General features: G+C 44.2%; 3 protein-coding genes and 1 long non-coding RNA gene across 4 annotated transcripts; 2 read left to right on the top strand and 2 right to left on the bottom strand.

Moving 5' to 3' along the window:
* Positions 1-3774: 3774 nt before the first annotated feature.
* Positions 3775-4794, bottom strand: LOC9266597 (protein MIZU-KUSSEI 1). Its single transcript, XM_015794171.3, has one exon. It carries the CDS (start codon positions 4689-4691, stop codon positions 3927-3929), a length of 765 nt encoding a protein of 254 aa, XP_015649657.1. The 5' UTR covers positions 4692-4794; the 3' UTR covers positions 3775-3926.
* A 2691-nt stretch (positions 4795-7485) lies between these two features.
* LOC9270925 (phosphoglycerate mutase-like protein 4) lies at positions 7486-11407 on the top strand. Its single transcript, XM_015792958.3, has 6 exons — positions 7486-7885; positions 8917-8967; positions 9049-9159; positions 9311-9442; positions 10506-10581; positions 10897-11407. Exons 1-6 carry the CDS (start codon positions 7601-7603, stop codon positions 11121-11123), a joined length of 882 nt encoding a protein of 293 aa, XP_015648444.1. The 5' UTR covers positions 7486-7600; the 3' UTR covers positions 11124-11407.
* Positions 11408-11856: 449 nt separating this feature from the next.
* On the bottom strand, positions 11857-16226 carry LOC4345829 (uncharacterized). Its single transcript, XM_015793355.3, has 5 exons — positions 15888-16226; positions 15518-15798; positions 15330-15423; positions 15115-15226; positions 11857-12388 (listed from the first exon to the last, which is right to left on the bottom strand). Exons 1-5 carry the CDS (start codon positions 16024-16026, stop codon positions 12241-12243), a joined length of 774 nt encoding a protein of 257 aa, XP_015648841.1. The 5' UTR covers positions 16027-16226; the 3' UTR covers positions 11857-12240.
* Positions 16227-19558: 3332 nt separating this feature from the next.
* Positions 19559-20115, top strand: LOC136351487 (uncharacterized). The gene is made up of 2 exons (XR_010734681.1): positions 19559-19650; positions 19794-20115. It is a non-coding gene; the product is annotated as an uncharacterized lncRNA (long non-coding RNA).
* The last annotated feature ends 1914 nt before the right edge of the window (positions 20116-22029 follow it).

Below are 22029 nucleotides of genomic sequence, written 5' to 3'. Positions count from 1 at the left end.
TTACCTTTGATGTTATCTCCCCCTAACTCCTGAGATTCCATTTCTTCACTGCCTATTAGCTGAACTCTTTCCCCCTCAGCCTCTAATTGCTCCTACTGTGATAATGTAAACTCCTCAAGTGTGTTGACATCAGCTATCACTGCTCTTGCCATAACAGGTTTTTTTGGCATGTCTTCTTCCATTTTGTCTTCGTCATTCCTCTCTTTATCCTTCACCATGACCTCATTCATCTCTCTTCCATCATTTTTAATCTTTCCTCCCATCCCAGATGGCTGACCCACTTCTGTACTCACTTTCAATTGCTCCTCCATTTGTAAAGCTTCAGCCAACTCCCTATCCTTCTCTATCTGACTCAAATTTCTAACCATTTCCCCTTTGCTCATGCTCTGACCTAGCTGCCCCTGTAAACCTCCCCCCTTATTCTTTCCTCCACTGAAAGCACAACAGTCATCACAATATTTCTCTATATCTTGCCTCACAACTTTCCCTTTTCTTGAACTCCCCACTCCCAAGACCTCTAACCCTTCAGAGTGACCATCATCCTCCCCTTGTTTTAGCTTCTCTTTTCCCTGGAACCAGCCCACTTCCACAATTTCTTCCAGGTGATAATGTGCCGCATACATTAAACCTTTAGTATCTGTAAGGATAAAAGTCAATGGTAAAGCCCCAGGATCCATAACTCCAACTTTAATTCTTACACAGTCTTCTAGCTTCAGCAGTTCCATATCTATCTCAAACACAGGACCAAGATTTGAGCCTACTTCACACAGAGCATGATAATCTTTCATTACATCAGGGACCCCTTCCACATTAACCCACACAGTATGCAGCTTACCCACAGCCTCAGCTTCATGGGACCATCTCTTTACACTAATCTGAACACCTGTGCCTTTCAGTCCAAACGAAACAAAATTCGACAGCTCCTCCAATTTCTCTTCATTTGGGAATCTCATCTAAAAAGCACCATTAGACAAAGGTTTTGCTCTCCATTCCCAAACCCACTTAAACTGTTGTGCAAAACCTTTCTTCCAACTGCTTTCCAGCCAACTTTCCTTCATCCAAAACTGTTATGATTGCTTTGGGATTCACATGTTCTTTTCCCATAGTACTTTTAGCATTCTGTTTGAGGACACATCCCAACCCACCAGCTGCATATCCCACCATCTTTGCCACTGGCTTTGGTTGTTGTGCCACAAAGCATTCATCAGTATTATGAGAAACCTTAGAGCAAATCACACAGTATTTTCTCACTACACAATCTTTAGCTATATGACCCATAGATCTACATTTCCCACACCATTTCCTGATTTGGGCACCCTTATCAACCCCATCTTTCACCACACCTTTTGTATCCCCTTCTGTCTTTGACTCCTCACTTTTCTTTTCCTTGTTTAACATAGCCTCCACATTAGAGCTCTCCCTCTTCTGCTGCACAATTAACCCAGCTTCACCTTTAACCTCAACCTGCTCTATCTTAGACCCTAAATTCTTCTCTTTCTCCTCTACTACAGACACAACTTCACCTATCTTCTGTTGATTCAACTTATCCTGAGTAGGTGGGTTTGTAGATGTAGGAGATTGAGATGAATTATGTTCCAGACCTTGCCATACCTGATTTTCCCTAAGAGCTCCACCCAAAGGCCTTGATTGTTGAGGACGAAAACCCCTATGCTGAAATCCCTGTGGTCTCGGGTGAAATCCTTGAGGCCTCGGTTGGAACTATGGCCTTGCTTGGAATCCCTGCGACCTCGCTTGGAATCCTTGTGGCCTTGGCTAAAACCCCTGAGGACGATACAGCCATGGTTGTGGATCTCTCCGTCTCCAAGCATCCCCCTTATCCGCCATTGTTGATGATTCAGCACTCACCACCTGTGCAAAACTCCTCGAATCTCCGTGAATCGTCTTCCCCCACTCTCGATTTCGGCCCCCGATTCCTTCACGCGGCCATTGAACTCTCTCCCCTTCCACTTCCTTTACCTCTCTCCACCCTCCTCCAAACCCTAACTTTATCCCCTTCTCCTCACACCTCAAATGCGATACCAAAGTTGGTGCACATAACCTCAAGCCAGCTTCCAGTCGGATCTTTGGACCCATGCTGACGCCGACCCAGATCGATGCTCTACTATCATTATGTATGCACCATGTTGTACTTGAACGTAATTCAGGATACGGATTTTCATCCCTGCTTATATATCATTTAAATAGTTATTAAAAAAATAAAAATTGATAACATATCTCTCTATCTCCACTATTATAAAAATTGAAGATGTTTTTCTGGTACTTTGGTATGTCATCCGTGTATGTGTCGGTTTTTAAGTTCGTTTGCTTTTGCAAATACAAAAGGAATCGTATAAGAAATCTTTTTAAAAAACTCGTATACTAACTTGAGACGATCAGACTCCTAATTACAACTCATGATTTTCTAACAAAATATATATGCAAGCGAATTTAACACAGTGAATTAAATAGTTTTAATAAGATTAAAACTATTTTAATCTTATTATTGTTAGTTTGTTATTTCATCTTAACTAAACCATATAACAAACTAACAATAATAAGATTAAAATAGTTTTCACCCGTTGCAACGCACGGGCATTTTTTCTAGTTAATATAAAATATATCACTCTATAAACATGCAAGACAAAATTTAACTTCTACAAGTTATAAAAAATAAATTAAATTAAAAATAGTTATCATGCATTTATAATTATTTTTGTTACAACTTGTAAAAGTTGAATTTTAACTTACATATTATGGGGTTATATATAAAATAAATTAACCTATCTTGTCAAAAAATTATATTTTTTATGATTATTTATATGGCATGAATGAAATGAGAGGATATCCCATCAAGGGATGAAAACACTATTACCGTAATTCATACTGGTATGTATAAACTAAACTAACCATGCAGTGAGATTCTACTTGTTATTGGTAATGCATCCAGAAAAAATAGCAGGGGTCTAAACGAATTAGATAAAGTTAGAGCCCCTCCTGCCATCTACATATGGTAAAAATATTTAGTTGGGGTCGTGGGAGGTTTCCATGATTGTCATGTCAATAGTGAAGGTTTGAGCCACCATCATCCCCATGGTAAATCCACCCGTGCTTGCTATATATGTTTGCTTATCATGCGTACTGCTGGGGAGATACATCTTACTTATCCATGTGCAACGTTTAAACTATATATATCTTCATATCTAACATGATGATATAAGTATATAATTTGTGATCAAGTTGATGAGGAACAAAGTACTGCGGAACTACGACCTTTGTGTCAACATCTGCCCCCACATGCTTGTCGATCATAGACCTAAAGATAAAATTATTATGGTACGTACGTGTCCCATCACGATATTATGGCATGCATTGTACTGTAAAAACAACTGCCGTACCAACTATTTGCATGTATTTTCAAAAAAAAAAAGATATGTGTCATCTAAGTGTAAAAACAATCTCTAGAGTGATACTCTCTCCGTCCTAAAATATAAGTATTTTTAACATAGTGAAAAGTCAAACATTTGTAACTTTAACTATTAATAAAAAAATAAAAAAGATCAATCATGTAAAATTGATGTTATTAGATTTATCATTAAACAAACTATCATAATATATAACTCTTTTTATTTAAAACATCTTATTTTTATAAATATTATTAGTTAAAATAGTATCCCGGAGGCCATGTCCGAGTCTCAAAATGTTTATATTTTAGGATGGAGGAAGGGAGTACAAGATGCATGTAGCGAATGATCATTGCAATGAGGGGCGAGGTGATTAATTGGGACGATTGTCTGATCATCACAATTACACAAGCATACTATTAATATATAGCTCGATCATATAATGTGTGTACTTGTGTGTGTATATATATAGTTGTATTCACAAGAGAACAGTATAAATACTATGTAAAATACTCGTTTCCTCGCTCACTTCTTCCTCACTAGGAAAATGCTCAGCTCCGGGGCGCACTCGCGGTCGCGGCCGGCGGCGCCGCCGTTGTCGCTGCCGTCGTCGGGGTTGATCATGTAGAACGCCTCGGAGTCCTTGGACCCGACGACGCGCTCGACGCGGGCGCGCATGTAGGTGAGCTCGCCGTCGGGGCCCGCGCCCCCCCTGCGGTCGGCGGGCGGCGGCGGGAGCACCCCGGCGCCCATGGACACGCCGCGCAGCAGGCGCAGGACGTGGCGGTCGTCGTCCGACGCGTCCTTCCGCCGGATGGCGTACCCGGCCTTGCGGCCGTTGCAGAACACGGCCCAGACGTACTCCTCCAGCAGCCGCCGCCGCGCGCTGCGGGTGTCGCTCTCCAGCGCCAGCTTCACGGTGCCCGTGGCCATCTCCCTGTGCATCGCGCTCGCCAGCATGGGCAGCTCGATGAGGAACGCCGGCGGCGCGCGCGTGTCCTCGTGGATGGCTAGGCTCAGCCGCCCGCGCCGGTGCCCGAACAGCGTCACCGTCGGCGCGTGGTCGGCGAGGAGGGGCGCCGCCCTGCCGCCGCTGTGCCGCCCCAGCAGCGCGGCCATCTTGCATCCCGTGGTGAGCATCGGCAGCAGCTTGAACATCTTGAAGATGCCGCCCACGCCGCCGGCGCCGCCGCCGCCCCCACCGCCGGACAGCTTCGTCGTCCGGCGGCCATCGGAGGACGGCCGGAGGAGTGACCGCAGTGAGGCCGCGCCATCGATGAGCGATGGCATTGGCGACACCGATCGATGGTGAGGTGGAGTTTGGTGTGCCGTCTGAATTGACGCGCGGCTAGCAGCTGGCTGGCTGCAGAGCTTTGCTCCGATGGAGCCCCATGGGGAAGAAAGCTGAGGAGATCACGTCGCTATTTAAGGAGGATGCGTGGAAGAAGATGTTGGGAGGTCATATGCATTTGCTAATAATGTTGTCTATGTTGGATTAAACCATCAAATGCTTTATTAGGCGTCAGTTGCACGATTATCTTTTTTAAGATGTACACACACAATCATTAGAAGATCGATATCGCTATATGAGCTAAAAATTGGCAAAAGAAAACTGGATTAAGGTGAGCTAAAATAACAGGTTAAAACTAAGGGCCTATTGGGCAAATCATATCCAGATTTTTCATCATGTGAAGCTGGAGCCGAATAAAACGCTACTAGATATATATCTCTTTTTTTTTAGGGCGGAGCAAGTGAATCTGCTTCAAAGAAATGCATAGAAATAGTGATGCTGTCTTTTTCCTAGCTCACAAGTCCCTAGCTCTTGATTAGCTCTCACTGCACTGTTGGTAAGACTTTATGTGTCTGGCATAATGTTTAGAACTTCAGCTGTGCAGTTCAGAAATGTCACTGCAGAGGGCAACAGTGACCTGAATTAGGGGCATTCCCCTGCCGTTCGATGATAATCAATGTCTTAGATCATACGACACAGTAACTAACTACTACATTGATCAACAGTATTTTGGGAGTACAATGATCAGCAGTATTTTTAGGAGTACTCCTACAGTGGATCTATACTGTTCCTGGCATTTTTCACTGTTCTCCTCGCATGAGCAGTAACTGTCGTCTACATTACTGCAGACAATCAGGATCCAGACAAGCTCAGGCCCAGCCATTGAGTTTAGAAATGCATGATCAATGCTTACTAGTCATATTATATTATCATATATCAATCCATGCAGGCTTCTTTGATTGATTAAACTTTATGAACGCACTAGATAAGTCAGGTCAGGACTCAGGACGTGCAGAAACTTAATTTGTGGCTTTTGCCTTTTTGCAGAGATTAATTGATCGATATGGATCTGCGAGTTTTTGCACAAAGAGTCATGGGAGGCCTTAACTCGGCGACATGTACACACACCACGGAAGTAATTGTTGGGGAGCAGCTGACTCACTTGCCATCCGTGCTGCATTGCACACAGCACATGCGGTGTTTGGTCGCGCGCGCATGCAAGGAAGCCACTGCATGGCAACTGTCCTCTGATTGTGTTGCTTTGCTATAAACTATTTTGAAAATGTTTATAATACTTCAAAATCTGTAAAAGATTTAGGTGAACTTCGACATGGGATTTTTTTTTGGTACTTTTGAAAATGAAAGCATGGATATATGTGCGAAAATCCTAACTCATAGGCACGCTATGAATGCATCGTGATAAGCTATGGGTTAGGTCTACGGTCAAGGTTTAGGGTTGGGTTACAGAGAAGGCTGCTCTGGAAAGAGATAAGCAAGGATTCTTGTGCTTAGAGGGATGGTGGGGAGGCGGCAGATAAGCGCAGGAGCCACGGGGTCGGCACCAGATGGTGGGTTAGTGTTAGTGGTGGGAGCAAAGTGAACCGAACAGTTAGGAGGCAGGGGTGTCTCTAGTGGCGGAGAGCCATCAAAGATGAGAAAGATAGCAGGACGGGGGCACATAATGCTGCGGCGGCTTAGGGAGATGGATTGATGGTGGAGGTGTGGTCGGGTGAGAAGGCTAGGAGTTGGTGCTAGCTTGGATTTGGAATTCGTCAGAGAGAGAGAGAGCGCGTGAGGGAGTTCGCTAGAGAAAGGTGGAGGGAGAGCTTGCTAGTGGGAGACCACTTGCCTACACTCGACCTACCCGATGAGAAAGAGGAACCGTCTATGCACTTGATTGTTCTGGTCGACAAGGGAAGATAAGAGGAGGAAAGGGAAGAAGAGAAAGTGGGCTAGGCTAGCAACGATGCATGTAGGTTTGTCATCTTGCAGAATTTTTTAGTTTTAATTTTTTTTATTAAGCGAAAGGGGTTGTAGCCTAGTAGTAAAGTACTCAAGTAGTACTTGTATGTCCTAGGTTCGACTTCCTAAGAAAACGAATTTAAGATTTGAATATTTCAAATAGAGGCAGCTCCATTCGTCCTAAGAGGGAGATAGAGGGACGAGCCTACCATTTTTCGAGTGGTGCTCTAGGTGGAACGATTTAAATACAGATAGCCCCATTCGTCCTGAGAGGGAGACAGAGGGACGAGCCTACCTTTTTTGAGTGGCGCTCTAGGTGGAGCAAAAATCGTTCTATAGGAGAATAGTAAGGGTGGCGCTTGCAAAAGTGACAGGCCTAAACGGATGGTCGTTAACGTGAGCTATCAACAATCTATCACGTCACACTATGAACAATCTGCCACGTCACACAAAACACCCTCTGGGAGGACGGGGCGTGAGGGGTTATGAGTATATTTGTATTTTTTTTTCCAAACCGAAATTTTTTTAAAAAAAATTATAATATTTTTTATGGGAAAACATTTTAGGCTCTGTTTGTTCCCCATGGTTCCCAACTCCCCACCTTGTTTCCCACGCGCACGCTTTTCAAACTACTAAACGATATGTTTTTGCAAAAAGTTTCTATACGAAAGTTGCTTAAAAATCATATTAATCTATTTTTTTAAAAAAATAGCTAATATTTAATTAATCACGCGTTAATGCGAACATCGTTTTACGTGCCGGGGAGGAGGGATCCCAACCCCTCCCGAACAGAGCCTTAATATTCATCTTGTATTCGCTGGTTGATGGGCCGAACAAACTTGTGCGTAACCTGACCGTATCCAATTTTGGCCGGCCCATCGTGTCCGCTATCTTCTAACAGGCCGGCCTCTCCCCGCCGCCTCCGCCGCCTCCGCTCCTCCTTGGCATGCCCACGTGCCTGCCTCCTCCGCCGCGCGCCGCCATCGCCGCCGTCCTCACCTCGCTACTACCACCGCCACCGGGCGCCTCCGCGTCCCTCGCTCCCGCCGGCCCCGCCGCCGCCGTCGCCCGGCAGATCCGCCGGAACGACGGGCACCACCCGGGGGCAGCGGTAGGGATGTCGTCCGCGTCCGTGGCGGAGAGGGAGAGGGAGAGCGAGGCTGGGGAGTTCACCGAGGTCGTGGTGGTGCGGCACGGGGAGACCGCCTGGAACGCCTCGCGCATCATCCAGGTTCCGTGCTCTGTTCCTCCCGCCCCGAGCCCCATCTATTTCTCTGAAGCTTTGGTCTTCAACTTTGGGGAAAAGCTTTGGTTGGGAAAATTGGGAAGAATAAATGATAGTTTGGTGGTACACTTGTTTCTAGTTCTTTGATCATTCAGTGCTCAGACTTTACAATGCTCCGGTGTACCTTAGACAATGCTCCGGAGTAATACAGACTAGTTGGCTTTACTATCTAATCTAAGCCAAAATAGTTTGACAAAGAACGTGTCTTGATAAGGACGATATATCGTATACAAGGGCTCACAAGTCGGACAAAATGGATGTTTTCTCAAGTGATGCCATGCAGAATTTGATGAAAGTATGTTGGTATTTAGAAAGTTCTTTTAATTTGCTGAACGGATTTTGATTGATTGATTGCACCCGTTACATAAGAGGTCTTGTTTTTCTTTTGTTTTCAGCATGAAACCCTTAATGTGGTACTCCCCTAATTAAATTGTTCCAGTGACTGTTTATTCACTCCCCTAATCTTAATGGATTGATATGATTTTCTCGTATAATAAAGTTTATAAAGTTGAAGTGAAAAATGTTAAATGTTAAAGTAATGCAATTCCCTTATTCCTTTTATAGAAATTTACAGTTTGCAATATGTGCTTCATCACATGGTCTGAACTCGTAGTTGTTTACTAAAGTACTAGGAAAATTCCCTCGTACATCTGCTGTTGTAAGGAACAGTTTCTATAACAGAAGTTATGCAATGCAAAAACTTAAGAGATGATAGGCAGTAAGGTTTTATGGCTGTCGATAAACTTATGCTATGACTCGCCATAGTGGATTGTCAGATAGCTATGGTTACACATTACCTGACTATATCTGATGTGTAATATGGAAACAAAGTATGGTAAAGGCATTTCATGATATGATTACCAACATTACCTTGTCTTTGCGCATTAACTAACCATGTCTTATTCATAAGTTTATTTTATCACACTTATAGTTTCTTACTGCCTTTCAACTGATATAGAACCAAAATCCTGTATTAGGGGCACCTGGATGTAGAACTGAATGAGATTGGAAGACAACAAGCTGTTGCGGTATGGTATGACATATTTCAGATTGCCGTAAGACATTTGGAGTGGTGTGTCTTATGTGGAACTTGTTGACTTTAATGCAAGGTTGCACGGCGTCTTTCTAATGAAGCCAAGCCAGCTGCGATATATTCATCTGATCTGAAGCGAGCGGCAGAGACTGCAGAAATAATAGCAAAAGCTTGCAGTTTGCCAAATGTTTGTCCATTCAACTCATGCACTTTTCTATTTTTTAAATATCTCAGGCTGACTATCTACGCTGCTTCAGTTACGCATAATGTATTGTTTGTAGAAGACTAGAAGATCAATTGGTCATTGATTACTAATGTAGAAACTGTCTGCATCATAGGTTGTGTTTGATCCAGCACTGAGAGAGAGACACATCGGAGATCTGCAGGGCTTAAAGTATGAAGATGCTGGCAAAGAAAAGCCAGAGGCTTACAGAGCATTTTTGTCGCACAAGAGGAACCGACAAATTCCTGTAAGCACTCCATTGTCTTACTTTTTATAACACATCAGTATTGATTCAGCAAACAGATTATGCTTCTGATACCATACATAGGGTTTAGGGTTCACCGGGGAAGGAGCAGTGGGGGATCTATGGGGGCTAGACGACTGGAGGGAAACTAGGGTTGGGTAGCTAATGGGAGGGGATCGTGGATGAAGGGCGACAGTGGCGATGGCGGGGGTTGCTGGTGGTGAGGGTGGGTGTCGGGGCTTAGTGAGCTAGCCATCCACAACTGAACATCCCTAGCTTGGTGGAACATATCGGAAAGACCATGACGACCATGTATGGGAAGACCATACATAGGTGGTATGTTTGTCAATTGCTGGATGTTTGCAAGCAGATTCTCAATGATACCACGCCCATTTGATGCCATTGAGTCAACCGTTGCATAGGTTTTGAAAAAAGGTCATACAACCCTGAACCCTTGCGCAAGTCGAAATATCAACCTTGAACCACAAAGCTGGACACATTACAACCTAAAAACTCTTGAAACATTCCCCTAGACCTAAACTACTATTGTTTTGCTTACCTGTCATCTACATGTTGCTAGCTTTGCCACCTCATTTGACGTGCCATCAACTGTATCACATTAGCTAGTTAAGACTATGCTAACTGGGTTGCGATGCCAAAATGAAAACTTGTGATGTTACTGCTAATGTGGAGGAAACCACCAGTAAATCAGGCTAAGGGTTTAATGAAAATGGTTTTATGAGTTTCAGGATTTAAATGTTCGGTTTTATAGTTTAGGGCTGCAGTTTTGCAAGAGATCAAGTTTAGGCGTGTCAAACATGGATGATCTTCAACTACAAATATGTGCTTAAGTTTAATTTTTCACCTTATTGAAATGACAAAAGCTCTCTATCAAATCAAATCTCCTGTAGTACACTTACCTGTAACATTTGGCATAGAGGCTTCTCAAGTTAGCTTTATAACTGCCATATTTACAATGCTGAACTGCAGATTTCACTTCTTTTGCTGCTACCATATGCCTTCTTGCAGTAGCTTCTCTTACAAGAATTTTGGGCTTGTTTTTCAGGGTGGTGGAGAAAGTCTTGATCAACTATCAGAGCGATGTGTCTCTTGCTTGTACAACATAGTCGAGAAACATCAAGGTAAACTGTGAGCTTCATCCTTGGAGTTTTATCTTATAATTGGATTGTCTGAGAGTTTTTACATTACGCTATGATGAAATGAAATGCTTTAATCAGTCTATCAAAAGGAATACCACTTAAGTAGTTGGCTTATTGGCATCCTTAATTGACTCGTGCTGTTTCGTGCTTCGTGTTGATATTAGGTGGAGATACTACATCAGTGTTTACACAACATAATTAATTTCCATAACATAACTCTGTAATTGCAACTGCATTTTATTGAAACCTGCATGTGAGCTTCTGATCATTTCTGAGCTTGTGTAACTCTATCAACAGGGGAGCGAATAATCTTGGTCTCGCACGGTGGAACCATCAGAGAACTCTACAGGCATGCCAGTCCAATGAAGCCTCTTCACGGTAAGATACACAACACATCCGTAAGCGTAATCCTTGTGTCTGGTGCCACTGGGCGTTGCATTGTCAAGGCGTGCGGGGACATCAGCCACCTTAAGGAAACCGGTGTTCTGGAAAACGCCTTTGGTGGCGATAAGAACTCTGCATAAACCCAGCTTCAGTAGCGTCGTACATGTAACACTATTCACATGTCCAAAGAGTACCACTCTATTGTCGGCATCTCTTTGCTGTGATGAAACAGCTCTATTAGCAATAACCAGATCTCTCTGAATTTTGACATCATACGACCCTTTTGAATTTTGATGGCCTCGATTACAGAGGCCAGTGTATCTTCCTTGCAACTTGCAACTTAGCAGAGTAGTGTTTTCGCATTGGAATGGAATGAGATGCACTTGATAGTGCAGTGGTAAGGGGTGCGTGGTTTTAACCCTGAGATCTCATGTTCAATCACTAACATGCTCACAATTTTTTCTTCAACAATGTTTGAAGGGACGTCTCTCTCCAATTCTCGTTTTCTTTTTCATTGGAATAGAAACTGAGTAGACGTCCACATTTGCTGGGACACCGTCACACCGAAATCATTTCAATCAGATGAAACAGCCGGTGGATCGGCCTATCTCTTCTCACATGAAAGGCCACTTGATCCCCTCCCTGTACTGGCTAACCACTTGACACAACTGCGGCCCCGGGCTGTCTGGGCCAGTGCCATTTGCCATGCTTTCCCACAAAAGAGCGTCTCGAATTCTCGATTGCTATGCGCTACCTAATTAATTCTCAAGGGGCCATCCCATCACTGTTCATGCAATCAAGTGCAGGTAACCATGCATAAAACGAGACACACTATACATTTATAGAAAACCGTACAGAAAACCACATAAAACGAGACATAATACTACTATACATTTATAGAAAACCGTACAGAAAAATCACATGAATTTTTGCAGGTCGCCGTCGTCGGCAACTTCCCCGTGCACCGGCTGCTGGATGCTGCCGATGGACGGCGGACGGATGATGCATCAACCACACACTAAAAATTAGGCGCGCGAAGCGCCAAGCGGCGCGCGCACGCAGCGCGAAAAAAAGAAGACATGCGACGCGGAACGGGGACACGATGCCCGGTCCGCAGCCGCGCACACGCACACCACACCACACGATGACACGATCAATGAATTTTCTTTTTTTCTTCTTTCCTTCCTTGGCAACAGTAGAGATTCCGCCGCCGGAGCTACAGTGCATGCCTCTCCACCTCCCCGATCGGCCGGCCGACTACATGAGCGACGGCGACCGGATGTCCATCTCCTGCGTCCACGCGCTCCTGTCCTGCGCGTGGACGTGCCAGTAGCTCTGCGCCACCGCGTCCGGGTCCGCCCCCGCCGACGACGCCGTCTCGCCGCCGCACCTCCCCCTCCCTGACCTGCGTGCAACAAAAACACACACGAAAACATCACGTACGCTTCCATCATCACTCGATCGCGCCCCGCGATTAACCCACCCACACTGTAAAAAAAAGCTAGCCGCGATGGTCGTGGTCTCGGTGCGCGCTCGCCGAGCGCCGGAGCGCGAGCGCGAAAAAGCGTATCGCACGCGGCGTGCGCGCGATCGAGCGAGCGATTCGCTCGCCGATGCGTGCGGTGTCGGCAGCCGGCGCCGCGGCAGGTCACAAGGACGGCATGAGAGCTTTTTTTTTCCGGGCGAAAACGTTGGACCGCGCGTAACGTGTCGAGCCGAGGGGAGAAGCAGCATAAGGTGGCAGTTGGTGGTTGGGCCAGGTGCCCAACTATCCAACCCGATTTATGATCCAAAAGTAGTAATTTAAAAAGTTTCCGAGATCGAACAGGTCGGATCGGACTATGACTCTAGAAAGAGAATATATTTTGTTGCTTTTTTTTTTTTTTGGAGATGCCATGAATGGAAGGGAGGCGTTGGATCGGACAGTAGACAAGAGCATTTACAACTCAGCATAGCGATGGGTTTGAAATGGTGTCGCCGTGTCCTGCTCTCGTAGGGCATGGAAATCTTTTGTGCAGTGAAGCGAGATCATGGTACGGAATAAACACGAGAACTGAAAAAGAAATGTTGTCTGATGCATGCATGTTGCTGCAAAGAAAAGAAAAAGCCTGAAAAAGAATCATAAAGAATAGCTTATCACTAAATTATGGAAGTGCTAGCTCAGTCTCTCGGACATATATACTTCTAGAGTGTTTATAGCGATGAGTTTACACGTATATATGTTGGTGCTTGTGTTTGTACTATTTTTCTTGGAAAAATAATTGTTGTAGCTCGCTGTGGACAAAGGGAGAGGGAGGTTGTTTTCATGGCGTTGATCCATAATACCAATGTTTTTAGCTGCTATTTTTGTGACGATACTGGATCTAGATCAGTTTCACCATACTTCGCTATGGCTTCTCCAGATGAAGTTGAGGCTTGGGTTCATGGAGAGAAGGGGATCCTGTCCGTTACAAAATAGAGCGGAGTACACAGTTGCAACTACAGATGGGAAAGAGAGAGGGAAGAGGCATTGGGTAGTTGACAAATCCCAAATTAAGGTTTCAATATAGAGAGGTAGGAGGCTGGTCGATCCCTCATTAAGGTGGCTTTCTGCTAGGCTCGTGTTGTTAGTGCTGGCATCGAGAAAGATGTATATTGTTGTGTCGGTATGGAATGGAGGAAGATCAAAGAAATTGGTGGGGGGAGAGAGATGGGAGTGTGGGAAGCTGAAATGATGGACGAGTGGCTGACAGGTAGGGTAGGAGCATATTTATAAACTGTTTTATGTTGATAGTGTTTGTATGGGATAGTTCACTTTAGAAAGTAAATATAAAAGATTATAGGCTGTAGTGAAAAGGAACAAGGCATAAAAGTGCAAAATTACGGTTACATCCATTTAAGTTCCAATGCATTGTCCAAGTATAGTATCACTAATACTTGCTTAAGCTGCTGCACCTCCCAAGAGCATACCATGAGACCACTTCCTATTGTAAATGTCTTTGAGCATGAATAAAAGTTGTTATTCTTGTAAGTGATAGAGTTTTCGAAAAGAACAAAGGCAATATACTAAAGGTCTAAAGTTCATCTGGAATGTGGGGAAACTTTTAAGTTCTTATTGAATTTTTCCCCCTGAAATTCTACACGGGCTAGTTTTAAAAGCGAACCAAGCTGTACCATTATAATCTAATCTCATTATGGTCTAATATGCAAATATTTTTATATTTAGACCCTCCATGATCAATTGATGCAAATCTTTTTCTTTTTTTTTCAATTAATGTGGAAAAATCTAGACAACCAAACGTGAAGAGAGAATATGTTGACTTTTTTTTATGCCTCTGAAAAGTAGATAGATAGATATAACTATTTAAGAAAAAAATCCAACACAATACAATGCAACAAATCATATATATGATATGTTGTACAAGTGGTCTCGTTGGTTGATCAGGAGGATATATAGCTATCATATACCATCGCTTTGCATATTCCCGATGAGGGCATATATATCGGTACGCATACTTACGGTTTTAACAAAATATCGGTATGCTTACGTACTTGTTCAAGTCAATTTTCTAAAATATATATTAACAAATTATTTCGATACTATCTATTATAAAATATACGCATTGACCGAACGACTGAACTATCTTCTTTCTAGGGTTCAAGGAATGATGCCGAAAGAAGCAGCTCGCACATGTTTTTCAGTGGCCGGTATTACGGAAGTCGTATATATCCGTGCCATCATTGCGGAATGTATTCCTGCATATTTATGAGAGGGACGCAAAATTTTATTTTTTTTCTCCTCTGTTCCCCTTTCCTGAAAATGCCCTATGAGCTGATCTGATCTACACGTTCGCGACGACGCCACAGGACCACCGACCTTCGCGAGGTAGCGAACGATAGGATTGAGAGATCTCCCGAAACTTTGGTATATCTTCTTCTTGTCATAGCTCACTAGGGACAATATTCCACTCGCACTTGCCCAAACTAATTACCCGCAATTTGACTACCCGTAATGAATCAAAGCTATAATAAGCTTATGCATTTATGCTTTATAATTATATTAGTATCTAGCAAGCAAAGACGTCCGTAATCTTGATTTCTTGAAGTATTGGTTAGTGAAATTGAGATCATGAGTTGGTTTGGTTCACTGACCTGGGTTCGCCGATGACGCCGTCGATGATCATGTGAGCAATGTGGACGCCGGCCGGCTGGAACTCCTTGGCCAGCGACTGGGACAGCCCTCTCAGCGCGAACTTGCCGCAGCCTGCATGCATTTTACTCGCGCGCAAACATGACTCGGATCCAGGAATTTAATCCGGTTGCTTAATTACGTGTGATCGATCGAGCCAGTGAATGGATCAGCTTACTTAGATCGGAGTAGCCGGCGTAGCCGGTGACCGACGCCGACGAGCCGGTGAAGATGACGGTGCCCCTGCCCCGCTCGACCATCCCCGGTATAACCTGTTTGATCGATCAGTGGCCGGCATGGCCATGGGTGATTACTGATTAATCGAAGATATGATCGAGAGGAGAGATGTGGATTGATGGATTGTACTTGGTGGGCGCAGTAGAAGGCGCCGGCGGCGGAGACGGCGAGGGCGCGGTGGAAGGCGTCGGGGGAGATGGCGAGGAAGGGAGTCGGGCGCGGGGAGGCGTCGCCGTCGCCGTCGGCGGGTGGCTCGCAGGCGTTGTAGACGAGCACCTCGACGGGGCCGAGCGAGAGCACCCCTTCGAAGGCCTCGCGCACGGACCGCGCGTCGGCGCAGTCCACCCGCAGCGCGAACACCTGCGCCTTCGCCTCCTGCGCGATCTCCTCCGCCAGCTGCGACAGCTTCTCTGCACCAACGTACACAACCACATCCACCATCACCGGCCATCATGCAAGAACGGAGGAGGAAGAAGAAGAAGAGGGAGATCGAGCTTGCCGAGGTCGCGGGAGAGGATGGCGACGGTGTAGCCCTCGGAGGCGAACTTGCGAGCCACGGCGGAGCCGAGCCTGGGGCCGACGCCGACCACGGCGGCGATGCCCCTCGACGAGTTGGACCCGGACACTGACCTCAGCATATGGGGAAGACAGAGAGTGACCGATCGATCGATCGATCGAGCAAAGCAACGCAACGCAAACGCAAAGCAAGCTCGAAGAGACAGCAGCGAGCGAGCACTCTGTCCGGTCGTCTGGCGGCGGCGCGCCGTTGGTTTTAATACGAAAAACCGGGGAAACGCGAGCAGGATATGGCGCGCCGCGCGCGACGTCTCCGATCCAGACGAATGGTGGTGTTGGGACAGAATCTGGCCATATGCCCTGCCTCTTGTGTCTTCCACGTACAGCGACACTTGGACAGTGTGCGGAGTATTACAGCTCAAGATGACAGCAGGACGGGCTGGAGTGATGGTCCTGCCTGCCGGATCGATCGATCATCTCATCTCTCTGTACAACATTTACAACTAGAGTTCTATAAATTATATATTGATTTTTAGGAACAGATTAATTGGGTGGGTGAACGTAGAATTTTTTTTTCTTTTTAGACTTTTTTATTTTTTAATTTTATCAATAGACCTTTCCGAAAAGTATTTCTAAAGCAGAACCCAAATAACTATGTCGTGCCACGCGCAGCTAGGACTGAAAACGGGGCGGGTATTTCCCGACCGCCCGCCCGGCCACATTATTTCGGGTCAAATTCGGGTCGGGAATTCGGGTACCCGGACCCTTACACGGATACAGGGTTCAAATACGGGTAATTTTTTGCGGATATGAGATCGGGTTCGGGAGAGCGGTATCCGACGGATACGGATTATCCGGGAAATTATGCGGGTATTACCCGATAATCTATCCGTATATTACCCGGATAGATGGACAGCAGCCCAACAGGCAAGCACCCAACAGGCCAACACAACAGGCAACAGCCAGCCCACATCCAAAAGGCCCACCAAACAAAGTGCCAAGCACAAACCCTAGCCTTCACTTCACAGTTCAGATCAGGGCAGAACGCAGGCAGGCAAACAGCCAGGCAGCACCGCGCCGCACGCCGCATGCGTGCATCCAGGCTCCAGCACCGCCGTCGTGCCTTCGCAGTTCGCCGACCACCAAGTGGCTACGCGGCCATGCCCACCGACCACCGGCCGCTGTCGCACGTCGCCGCGTGGGTGTGCGACAAGCCGACGACCGTCAGACTGCCGCCGCGCCGACCACCACCGCAAGGCCCCGCCTGGCCCCTTGCCTCTTTTGGCTCCTCAACGCCGAGAGCCGAAGGACGTCGCGCCACCTCGTCATCTTCTTGGGTAGTCAAGTCAACACTCAGCGACTCATCCAGCCATCCAGGTTAGCCAAAGTTTCAGTTTTTCATTGCCCTTTCTCAACATCACGTTAGAACTTGGAAGGATTTTTTTTTCTTATTTTACTTTTGCTGTTTGGCTGTAGGATTAGGATAGAATGGCTAGTGGTGATGCAAACACTAGTATGTGTGCAAGCACAGGTGCATCTCCGGCTGGTACCGTAGCTGTTGGTACTGGTCACTCGGCATTGGCACCAAATGCATTGGTACTAAATGATGCAACCACAGCCACTGGAGGTGGAGGTGGAAGTTCAGAACCTGTTGTTATTCCCGATGAAGAAGATGGAGAATTCACAGGAGAAGTTGAACCGGTAGCAAAGAGGCAGAAGAAGTGTACCTCGAAGGTTTGGGACTATTTCATTAAGTACACTGACAAGGCCAAGAACAAAGTTACTGGTGTGGAAGAGCAACAACGTAAAGCAAAATGCAAAAAATGTGGTAGAGTGTTTGGAGCAGAGACAGTAAATGGCACAAAACACTTATGAAATCATTTGAATCGTATTCACTCATTGAAACAAGGCCAGCAAGAACTTCAGGTGAAGGGTGAAGTTCAGACTTTCAGGTATGATCCTGAAGTAAGCTTGGAAAAGTGGTATATAGCTGTTATTATGCATGAATATCCATTTTCTATGGTTGATCATGTGTATTTCAATGAGTTCATCCACTCTCTTCGGCCTAGTTTTGAATTCAAGTGTCGCATTACCACTAGTAAAGCTATATTAGAGATATTTGAAGTTAGAAAGAGAATTTTGTATGATGAGCTGAAATCTGTTTCTAGTCGAATTTCTACAACCATGGATATGTGGACATCAAATCAGAACAAAGCTTATATGTGCATCACTGCTCATTGGATTGATGAAAATTGGCTGATGCAAAAGAGAATTCTTAAGTTCATTCATATAGATGGGAAACATACAGGAACAAGGCTAGCAAATGCATTTGTCAAGGGAGTAATGTCTATGAATATTGAGAAAAAATTATTTGCTCTCACACTAGACAATGCTTCATCAAATGATAAATGTGCTAGAGAAGTTGTGATAGAGCTTAACAAGCTGTTTAACATCAGTAAGGTCCCTCCATTGATGTGTGATGGTGCTTTCTTTCATGTGAGATGTTTATGTCACATATTAAATCTTGTGGCTCAAGATGGATTGAAAATCATTGCACATACAATTCAGAATATTAGGACTACTATTGGTATTGTGAAGAATTCTACGTTGCAATGGGAGGAATTTCAAAAGTGTGCTGTAGAATGTGACTGAACAACAATTCTGGGCTACCCCTTGATGTGCCTACAAGGTGGAACTCTACATATGACATGTTGAAACAAGCTATTTACTACAGGGGTGCTTTTGAAAGGCTTTTATTCTTAGATGAGGATAGATATCAAAGGTGTGCACCAAGTGCTGAAGAATGGGGTATGGCAGAATCACTATGCAATTGTTTGGAGAAATTCAATGATGCCACATTGTTATTTTCCGGTTGTCTATATCCAACTGCAAACTTGTTTTGGTGGAAGTTTTGTGAGATTAAGTTAGCACTTCGAGAATGGTGTGCAAGTGTTGATGTCTCCATTGCTTCTATGGCTGTGGCCATGCAACTCAAATATGACAAATATTGGGACAAGTCCAACCTAGCTCTTGCTGTGGCTTGCTTTCTTGATCCTAGATACAAGCAAAAGCTAGTGATTTTTTTTACAGAAGATTTACCCTGACAAGTATGAAGAGGAATTTAAGCGTGTCTTGGCTGCTATCGATAAATTTTTCCGGGCTTACAAGAGTTGTGTTGCAAGGTCTTCGAAACCTACCGCTGCAGGATCAAGTGAAAATTCTCAGCCACATGGTAATACTTCTTTGGGTCACAATGAAATCGAGAAATTCTTGTATGATGATGCAGCTGCAAATAAAGAAGACGATATAAATGAATTGGATGTCTACATGAAAGAGAAGCCAATTCGTTGGGTTGATCCAACAGGTGAAGGTGTAGAATTTGACATACTGGCATGGTGGAAGAGCAACCAAATGACCTTTCCTATCCTCTCAACACTCGCGCGTGATGTAATGGCTGTTCAAATATCTACCGTTGCTTCAGAGTCAGCGTTTAGTGCTGGTGGTCTTGTTGTTGGTCCTTTTCGCAGTTCTAGTTTGTACCAAGGATTGGATAAGAGCATCTAGAAAAGGTAACTGCTTGTTTATCTTCATTTCGCTATTTATATAATCTGCCATTTCTAGACTGTGTTTATATTTTGTCAATTTTATTTACAGGACCATTTAAGGACAAGATAGCAATAATTCTTGATGAGCTGGATGTACAGATAGAGGATAAAGATGGTGCTAAAACTGACAATGATGAGGAGGTTAATTACATATTTATGTGTTGCATTTAAAAATATATTTTGGACCTGCAATCTTTAAATGAACAATCTGTTGGTTCCACTTTGGATTTTGAGAGAGTTAAGGAGCACCACATTGTATTAACTGAATGTTATGTTCTTTTTAGGGTCAGGCAACGAATAGTGTTTGAAGCTGAGCATGTTGCTGATTGGAGAGCTGGAGTTTTTGGTGATTGAATCTGAACATGCTGGCCTTTGGGATGACTGTATTGGTAATATGTGATCAGTAGTCATATAAGTGTATCTTTTGGCTTGATTGTATACCTTATGTGAACTATTTTGGTACTACTTAGTAGTTAGTACTATTACTTATGGAGTTATGGTGATGCTCTTAGTATTTACTAGTATGGTACTACTTATTATGGTGAACTATAGTGTACAGCATTGAGTCTGAAGCTATCAAGCTATGAATGTCTACTTTTGCTACTACTTTGGTACAGTTTTGCTGATAGGCATTACGATGCCATAAGCCCCTAATATATTCATAATAGACATATAGGAAATGGCTGAATGGCTATTGTCTATGTGGTATATTTGGTTGTTGCTTTGACTTGATATCTGAATAAATATTCGTAACCGATAGAGTTCGTATCCGTCTTGGTACGTATTCGTTCCGTATTTATGCCCGATATTATCCGTGCTTCTATTCGTATCCGATAATATCCGTGCCCGACCCGATTCCGATTATAAAATGTGGGTTAGGATATGGGAAGGATGAGATCCGACCGAACCCGACCCGATTTCACCCCTACGCGCAGCTGGCATGGCAGTGTTGTTCTGCAACGCCAACGTGTCTGGCGTGGCAAAACAACGTTGCTCAGTTTTCAGAAATATTTTTTGGAAAAGTCTATTAATAAAATTAAAAATAAAAAGTTAAAAAATAAAAATATTTCGTGAACGTACCACCACTACAACAGAAATGCTAATCCTGCAGGTTTCAGAACCGGCAAACCGCATTAGATAGTGATGGGGCCATAACTAACAATTTCCAACATGGCTGCGATATTTGTTAGCTTAACCGGTATGGATCCGAATTTACCATGCCAAAAAAACACACAATCCAGATCAGCCTAGCATGTGTAAGGACGGTCCGGATTGTACGAACAATAAATAAAATAACTACACAGACGGTCCGGATGTGCGGAACGGATGATCCGGTCATCTATCAAACCAGACAGTCTGTACAACCTTGGACAATCTTCATGTGGCAAAGGACGAATGGTCCTGCCGGACTAAAGGATGGTCTGGACTTTGCAACAAAAACGGACGGTCCATCCACAATCCGTTGTCACGAAAACGGATTGTACCGGCAGCACACGAGGACGGTCTGTGCATGAGGGAACGAACGACTGGTCCGGATCATTGATGCGATGATGGACTGGTCGAATGGGAGGTTCAAGTTGGACTGTCCTATCTGGCTCTTATAAAGAAACCCACAATGCAAGATTATTAAGCAATTTTTGATTAAAAAAATTCATACAAAATTAGCGTCACTAACATTTGAAGCACCGAACGAAAAGGGAAATATCGATAAATTATACTCTCTCTCCGTTCCTAAATATTTGACGCTGTTGATTTTTTTATACATGTTTGACCTTTCGTATTATTCAAAAAATTTAAGTAATTATTAATTATTTTTCTATCATTTGATTCATTATTAAATATACTTTTATACATATATATAGTTTTATATATTTTACAAAAGTTTTTAATATGACGAACGGCCAAACATGTTTAAAAAGTCAACGACGTTAAATATTTAGGGACGGAGGGAGTAGGTCTAAAGTCTGAAGTCTGAAGAGACAAACATCCCCTTGCCTTCAGCTTGACAATGAGCACCATGCTCGGGTTGGGGGTGGATCCGTGGATGTACCTCCGTATATAAATTGTATGAAAATCGGTGCAGGTTTAGCAAAGGGCCATCGAGAATGTCAATTATGTAGACCGTCTGATAACTTAAAAGATGGTTTGGATAGTTAATATATTTGTCAGCCTGTGGTGAGAAACAACAATGAAAAAACTTCCACAGCTGGTTCTTGGTTGCTCGGGCGAGAAGATTCCCTCCAACGCCATGAACCGGTAGTCATATGCGGATCTAGATGGTGGACCCGGAACCAAAAAAAAAAAATCCTAGCCCAATGCAACCATATATTGCCCAATGATTATTCAGACGATTAAACAAAATGCGGATGGTTAAATGCTAAAATAAAGTTTTGACGTTTATCTTGCCCCATATCGCGTTCATCCATATCGCGTTCATTTTCCTACTTTTTATGTTTGTATGGCCGACTAATATACACTAAACGGATATAGATAAGTTTGGCAATAAACGACTTGTTTTGA

This window comes from Oryza sativa, chromosome 8 (assembly GCF_034140825.1).
Source record: "Oryza sativa Japonica Group chromosome 8, ASM3414082v1".
In the NCBI taxonomy this organism is placed as follows: Eukaryota; Viridiplantae; Streptophyta; class Magnoliopsida; order Poales; family Poaceae; genus Oryza; species Oryza sativa.
The sequence above is the reverse complement of the archived record's forward strand: the minus strand, read 5'-3'. Positions and strand labels throughout refer to the sequence as shown.

Excerpts from the sequence above, each read along its gene's own strand:
- LOC9266597 (XM_015794171.3), bottom strand. The coding sequence starts at position 4,691 with ATGCCATCGCTCATCGATGGCGCGGCCTCACTGCGGTCACTCCTCCGG.
- LOC9270925 (XM_015792958.3), top strand. The coding sequence starts at position 7,601 with ATGCCCACGTGCCTGCCTCCTCCGCCGCGCGCCGCCATCGCCGCCGTC. Across the intron at positions 7,886-8,916 it reads ACGCCTCGCGCATCATCCAG|GGGCACCTGGATGTAGAACT; the intron begins GTTCCGTGCTCT and ends ATCCTGTATTAG. Across the intron at positions 8,968-9,048 it reads GAAGACAACAAGCTGTTGCG|GTTGCACGGCGTCTTTCTAA; the intron begins GTATGGTATGAC and ends CTTTAATGCAAG.
- LOC4345829 (XM_015793355.3), bottom strand. The coding sequence starts at position 16,026 with ATGCTGAGGTCAGTGTCCGGGTCCAACTCGTCGAGGGGCATCGCCGCC. Across the intron at positions 15,799-15,887 it reads CATCCTCTCCCGCGACCTCG|AGAAGCTGTCGCAGCTGGCG; the intron begins GCAAGCTCGATC and ends ACGTTGGTGCAG. Across the intron at positions 15,227-15,329 it reads CGCCGGCTACTCCGATCTAA|GCTGCGGCAAGTTCGCGCTG; the intron begins GTAAGCTGATCC and ends AAATGCATGCAG.